Here is a 7,092-nt window from a genome sequence, read left to right on the forward strand (position 1 = left end):
GTTTAGGTGGGTTGGATTGGTTGAGGGGTTGGATGTGATGATCTTGAAGGTCTCTTCCAACCTGGTTTATTCTATTCTATTCTATTCTCCTGCTAACAGGACTGAAGACTGGCCACATTAGTGGTGGAAGTTTGTAGAGCCCTTTTGTTCCTCTTTGGGAAAGGAAGATCTGTAAACATGGAAAACAGTTTTTTCTTTTTGTTTCCTGTCCCCTGCTGCCATAGTTGCTCCTCTTAAAGGTATGGATTGCACCAGGTAGCTGCCAGAGCAGGTCCTGGTTGCTTGTAGGTAGCTCTCCCTATGCTTGTCATCACTCACTTTCCCTGCAGGCTGCACATGTTTTGCCCTTAGGCTGGAGTATTCAGGAAGGGATGTTTCACACTCCTTTGTGTTTTATTTCCATAACTGTTTTGGGCCAAACTGGAGCAGACTTGATACCAGACATGATGTGGCTGGTAAACATTTTCCCTCTTAGTGTCCCAGGCAGCAGTTGCTGCACAGGCCCTGCAGCAGCTGCAGTGCTATCGAAGGTGGAGCCAGCATCCATAGGAGTGGGAAAAGGTGTCCCTTTGGCTTTGGATTGGTCCTTAGGTATTTAGTGGAGAAAAAAATGATGATTCCTCTGTAGATCTGTCCAGGGTCCAGGAAATGCCTCTTGTTTGCTTATAATTGTCTAGAGGAGGAGGGGTGAGCACACTTGGGTGTCACTCACCCCAAGCAGGAATGAGAGATGTTGGAGCAAGCTGCTGTGTTCTTGGCTGTAGTTTCTCCTTTCCTTTCCCACTTGATGCCCACCCTGCCATCAGCAGACCTGTGCATTTCCAGATTGCCCCCCATTGCTCCACAGGGAGAACTGGGGTCTGATTACTGCCTGGAGTTTACCTTTCTTGTATTCTAATCTGTGTGCTTGCAGCTGTGAGCAAAGAGCTTCTCGGTTCCTCAGCACCTCTGCCAGAAGCATGTGGTCATCAGCAGGGGAAAAGGACTTGAAGAGAGGTGGGTTTGCTCCCTGCTGTGAGGATAAGACAGGGGAAGGCTTAATTAAGAACAGCATATCCTTCCATACTCCTCAGTTTGGGGGGATGGTGAAGCAGGTGGGAGCAGTGGTGCTGACTCTTGAGGAAGCTGAAGGCAGAGTCAGTGGATCCAGCAGCTTCTCTGCTGCTGGATGTCCCCATTTGCACACATCCTGCAATGCCATGCAGTTGCTGCTGCTGCTGCTCCTAAATCTGTTGATGCTTGAATGGATGTGCAAACATGCTCAGCCAGGCTTTGTGGGGGCTTGATGTAAAAATTCCTTTTCCTCATGCTGTAGGTTGCCTGGAAAGCAGGGCTGAAGATTGAGTGGGCTTTCCTTCCATCTTCCATCGCTTTGATTTAATAGTCCTTTAGTGTGAGGTATTTATGTTAAACTTCCCTGCTCTCTTAGTAAAGTGGGGCATGGGACATGATCCCTTCCTCCCCTTTCCTTGCATTTAATCACAGAATCATAGCATTTGCAGGCCTTGATGATGTCCCAGTGTCACTTAATTGGTGACTTTCCCCAAGCTTATGGCGTTGGGTGGCTAAGATCTGAAATCTCTGGGGTTGCCTCATGGAGCTTGAAGGTGATCCAGGCTTGGGGAAGCAATTTTCTTTTTAAAAGAAATGATGATGAAATCTATGCTGCATATATATGCTGTGCAGAGGATCTGGATATTCTCAAAGCTTCCTGTGTGTTGTGGTTTCTAGTATAAACCTTTTTGCACTAGCTGCCTTCAGAGAAGCCTGGTGAAGAACTAGTGCCCAAATGACAGCCAGCTGCCATGCGTTATAGTTTTATATATATACAGATTTTTTTTAACACCACACAAAATGCTCTCTGAGCTTCCTGCTCTCCCTCATGACAGGCAAGTGCCAGAACAAGGACTAGCTCGAAATCTGTTCTGGCTCAGAGAAACAAATATCAAAGACCCAGAGCTCGAGACTGAGGAGACCAAGGCATCTGTGGTCTTGGCAGGTCTGCTCATGGCAGCCCAGGGCCCCAACCAATGCGTTGGTTCAAGGAGTTGGGCCCTTGGAGCTGCTCTCCCTCACCTGCTTCCCTTCTCCTTCCTTTTTGTTTACCATGTAACATACCCATGGGATTTGTTTATTACTTTTCCATATAGAGTAGTTCTTTGTATATAAATGACTGAAAAAAAAATAATGTATGATAAATAAGACAGAGTCACCTAGTTTTGTACCTATCGTGTTGAACTGATGTGAGCTCAGCGACAAGCCGCTCTCTATTTTGGTCTTTGTGATGTTATGCTCTGCAGACATGAGCAAATACGATGACAAATAAAAATATAGAGATAATATAGATTGTACTTAAGCTGCCTCTGTGTGGTGTTATCTGCCTGGCTTCTCTGAACTGAGTTTTTTTTGTTTCCAGTTTTTGATCAGTGCAGGTGCTGAGGCTACGTGCATCAGTATCTTGTCTTCCTAGGCCTTGGGAGGAGAGCTTTGTGCCCTCTGTGTATGCAGGAGCTGATGGAGAAGCAGTGCTGCAGCAGCAAGGGGTCAAGCCAGGAGTGAAATCTATCTGTCTAGAAACCTGAAGTAAATGTGAGACCTGACCTTGGGTGTGGAACACCTGTGGGAGAAAGGGGGCTGGTCTCTCTGAGACAGGCCTCAGCAAGCAGCAGCTGTTTTCTTCTGCTCTGGGGCAGTTTGCAGTAGCTGAGGGACCACGAATGGTTTTTAAAAAGTGAATATAAAACCCAGAATGACCATTTGAGTGCTGGTCCACTTGGCATCAAGGGAACATGCTCACCACTTCCACCCCCGCTCAAAGGAAGGGTGGCTTTTCCCTATGGGAAACAGTTCAGACTTCTCATCAGTGTACGGCACCTGCCATGCTTCCTTCCCCTGCCACCCACAGACACCAGCTCCTTGCTTTCCTTCTTGCTGTTTCTGAGTCAGAATAAGCTCACTCAGCAGGGAAGATTTTAGGGTAAAGCTGCCCTGATTGCCTCTCCTCCTGCATCAGGTCAGAGGGCAGCCTGGAGGGAATTCCTAGGAGATGATTCAGCACAGCTGAACTGCTCCTAAAGGCAGCACTTTTGGGGTGGTGGCGTTCTGCATTAAGCTTGCTTAATGATCCCTTCTCTTCCAGAGACCCTAAAAATGTTTGTCCCAAAAAAGTCAGGAGTTGTCCCTCCATCCCTGGGTCATTTTTGGGCACATTGGTGAACGTGCCCTGCAGCAGAGCCGGAGGGAGCTAGAAAACCTGGTCTGGGAACACAGCTCTTAAGATAGAGTTGAAGAATGACCAAATGCACTCTCAGTGTGGAAAAAACCAAAAAGAACTTGCTTTATTTGTAAAGTCTACAAAATACAGAGAAGTCAGGTAGGACACATACCATAAGTCAGAAAATAAATAAGTTTGGTAGGGTTTTTTTTTTGTTTTGTTTTGTTTTTTTCTCTCTATAAGATAAAATGTGATTTGCATATATAAAATATAAAGTAGGGCTCTGTACCAACATCCTGGCTGTGCCGAGAGGCGGAATGGCAAAGAGGACGTGAAAATAACTTATGTTCGTGCAATAAATAAACCCAAGAGGAGCTGGGGTGGGGGTGGGGGGGTGCTAACCACAGTGCCCCTCCACAAGTGGCAGGCACCTCTCTCCAGGAGGGGATGGGAGGCTGCAGCCAAGGGTGGCTGGCGTGGCAACTCGGGCATGAGCAGTGTCGGGGTGGGGGGGAATCATCTACAGCAAAGGGTCTGCCTCCCATTACCTCCACTTGTATTTAGCAAGCCCAACTCTTACCCAGTGTTTCAGCCTGCTGAAGAGACAGCTGTCACACACCAGTGTCCAAGCTGGAGGAAAACCAAAGGGAGGAGACTACCTGTCTGCCAGGTGGCTCCCAGGAGCAGGGATGCTCTCCACCCTACTTCCCACCTCCTGCACATCCACCCTTCTCTCTGCCTCCGCAGCTCTGGCTCTTGGGGGCCAGGAGCATCTTTCCATGGGCTTTGTAGGCGGTGGGGCGCCAGGGAGTGCTTGGTGGGGCTGTACAGTCCAGCCCATGCAGAGCAAAACAGTGTTTATCTCTGCTCCAGCTGCCTCCGTTTCCTTCCTGCTGCATTTCAGAGCCACCCAGCCGGCCAGGCTGAGCGTCCTGTAGGCAGGAAGAGGCGTGAAGGATGTGTATGATGCAGAGAGATAAAACAGCACCACTGCTGCTCTCCTTTGTGGACAACAGCCTGGGTTGACCTGCTCACATCCCCAGTTCTCCTGTCACCTCTGGGCTCCCCCAGCACCACAAGCTGTCACAGCACTTTCTCATCCCACTCACCCTTACCAGGCACCAACTCGCAGCCACTTTCTCTCCCACTCTGGCCTGCCACTTTCCCTTGCCCTCTCCATCTCTGGAGACTCCAACCATGTTGCACCTCCCACCCTGCTCTAGCCATGGTCCAAGTTGTGGGGCCAATGGTGATACGTTTCTCCATTGTATCCCTTCTGCCCCTTACTCTCTCCTCCCTCCCTGGCATGTGCTCCTGGAGTGCCTGACACACACTCAGCTCTCTTGTGCTCTCCTCAAAAAAGAGGTACTTGGGGGTTTTCCTGCCAGCTTGGAGCCTTGAGATGCTTCCCACTGCTGCCTGTGCGGGGTCACCCTCTCCTGCCTGCACCCTCCTAAGTCAAGGAGTGCCCAGCCAAGGAAGCTGCAGCAGGGGATAGAGCTGGGTTGGAGGGAAGGGGATGTTGGGGCCAGTGCTGGGGTCCTATCCTCCAACCCCAGCACCCATGCTGTGGCAGCCCTGCCCTCATGGGGGAGCTGGAGGTCAAGGGATGAGAGGGAGAGAACTTGGGCACAGGACCCATCTGGGTGGAGGTCAGGGAGGTTATGGGTGGTAATTCATGGGGGAAGGCACCCCGGGGGGTCAGTTCCCACCCAGGGGATGGAGGCCAGCACTAGGAGTAGGCGGCCTGGTTGGCACCAGACTTGACGATGGTGATGACACTGGCAGTGGCCACCTTGGTGGAGGGCCCGTGGGTGGCCACGGTACGGGCGAAGCCCTGCAGGGCCTCATACTTGCCACGGAGGGTGTCAAGCTCCAGGCGCATGGCAGCGTTTTCCCGGGCTAGCTTGTCCACTTCCCACTCCAACTCCATCTTCTGCTTCTGTAGCTCTTCCTTCTGGCAGACACGCTTGACCCGGCAGCTGGCAGCATAGCCCCGGTTCTTCAGCGTCCGCCGACGCTGCTTCAGCCTTGCAACCTCCTCCTTGGAGAGGCCTCGCAGGTGGTGGTTGAGCTCCCGCACTGACAGCCCCATTAGCTCCTCATCTGACAGCAGCGGTGTGTTCTCCCCCAGCTCCCGTTTCACCTAGTGGAGAGAGAGGTGGTCACCCAAAACCCCCCCAAAACCATAACCCTGGCCCCCAGCCCTCCGGTCCCACTGGTGCTCACCTTCAGGGCCTTGCTGGAGAGCCCGTCTGCAGCCATCCTTGCCTCACGCTGACCCTGCCGAACAGCCAAGAGAAAAGCTGGTCACTGCTAGCCCGTGCCCCTCCCTTCAGCACAGAGGGCGCTGACCCTGCTGGTCCCCTGCCTAATGCCCACGTTCCCCTCTGCTGGCGAAGTGACTCACCCCTATTCCTTTAAGAAGTACGTAGTAATAGTAACAACAGTAATACGGAGTTAAAGTAACAATAACAGGGGAAGGCTGGCCCTCCCAGTCCTCCTTTATCTCACGCTGAGGTGGTCGTGATGCTGCTCTGCCTAGGGGACCTGAAGAGCCACATCCCAGCTGCCGGGAGACCAAGTCCTTTCCCCGGGGAGGAAACGTGGATAAGACGCACCCGAAACTGAAAGGAAAGTAAAAGTAGGAGCCCCACGGGGCGAACCCGCCACGAAGCCACATAGCTGGGACCGGCGTGCAGGTGCCACCCTACTGCTATCGAGCCCGGCGGGCGAGAGCACCGCGGCTCTCGGCACAAGGACCAGGTGTCTGCAGGGTCCAGTGGCCATGGGTCGGGGCTCTGACCACGCGACATAGGGGGACGAGAAGTGGCCGCCCCGTGATTCAGCACCCCAGGGGGAAAAAGCCACCGGAGCGGCGCCTCTCCCCTCGCCGATGGCCGGTAGCTCCCCGTCCCTGGGTTGGGAGAGCCGTAAGCCGAGGCTGCAGACTAGCAGCCTCTGCCTAACTAAGGGAGCCCTGGAGAGGTGAGGGGACCCAGGACGGGGCCGAAAGAGACGCGCGGAAAAGCGAGGGGCTGGAAGGGGGCGGCGGGGAAGGTGGAGCCGTGCAGGCTGAAAGCTGATGCAATCCGGGCCGGGGAGCCGTCGCGGAGCCGGGAGACCGGCAGCGGTTCCCGCCGGGGCGGTGGCCGAGATTCGGGAGGGAAGCGCAGGCGGCGATCCGATCGCGGGCATCGCCACCTCCCTGCCTCGGTCCCGGAGGCGGCAGAGCGGCCTCCAGCCGGCATCGAAACCTGCCGCCCTCCTTCCCAACCACTCCGCGGGGGGAGAAGCCAGAGACGGGAGCGGAGGGGCCACCCCAGCGGCATCACCCAGTCGGCCCCGACGAAGCTTACCGGGTAGCCGCGCTGATCCCTGCGGGGCTGCTGCCGGGTCGGGCCGTCGGGCGGCGCCTCCAGCCCCACTCCCCGCGATTACTCACCCGCGGATTCTTTTCATTCATAAAAACAGAGTCATGCGGTGACGTCACCCCGCCCCGCCCCCACCGCCGCGCGAAGCGACCCCTGCTCTTAAAGCGACCGTCTCCCTTAAAGCTCCCGGGGTGACAGCACTGCCTGTGAGGCTGGCAAGCGTATTCAATGAATGCAGCCACGCTCCTCCGCGGCTTGGCTTCTCCCCAGGTATAGGTTGACGCACGCCCGGTGAACGGCCCTGCCCTGCAGCTGAACGCCCTCACCCAAGCCCAGAGGAATGGGGCTGCTGCCGCTTTAAGGAGCCCCTCACAAAGATGGCACCGCTGCCTTCCCGCCCTTTTCTGGGATAGCGGCGGCCGTGACGCAGAGCCATGAGCCGCTCTCCCCTGCCCCAATCGACCCACCCCGGGAGTGGCGCCACTGATTGGCCAGCTCTGGGGT

The 7,092-nt window shown here is 54.5% G+C and overlaps 1 protein-coding gene across 1 annotated transcript; it reads right to left on the reverse strand.

Moving 5' to 3' along the window:
- Positions 1-3,597: 3,597 nt before the first annotated feature.
- Positions 3,598-7,009, reverse strand: MAFF (MAF bZIP transcription factor F). Its single transcript, XM_054167903.1, has 3 exons — positions 6,574-7,009; positions 5,444-5,497; positions 3,598-5,360 (listed from the first exon to the last, which is right to left on the reverse strand). Exons 2-3 carry the CDS (start codon positions 5,477-5,479, stop codon positions 4,947-4,949), a joined length of 450 nt encoding a protein of 149 aa, XP_054023878.1. The 5' UTR covers positions 5,480-5,497; positions 6,574-7,009; the 3' UTR covers positions 3,598-4,946.
- Positions 7,010-7,092: the final 83 nt, after the last annotated feature.

The sequence above is a fragment of the Dryobates pubescens genome, chromosome 15 (genome assembly GCF_014839835.1).
Source record: "Dryobates pubescens isolate bDryPub1 chromosome 15, bDryPub1.pri, whole genome shotgun sequence".
Taxonomy (NCBI): Eukaryota; Metazoa; Chordata; class Aves; order Piciformes; family Picidae; genus Dryobates; species Dryobates pubescens.

What these genes read in the sequence shown, in the direction of transcription:
- MAFF (XM_054167903.1), bottom strand. Translation starts at nt 5,479, where the DNA reads ATGGCTGCAGACGGGCTCTCCAGCAAGGCCCTGAAG. An exon ending in TCTCCAGCAAGGCCCTGAAG is followed by an intron (nt 5,361 to 5,443) that starts GTGAGCACCAGT and finishes TCTCTCCACTAG; the next exon opens with GTGAAACGGGAGCTGGGGGA.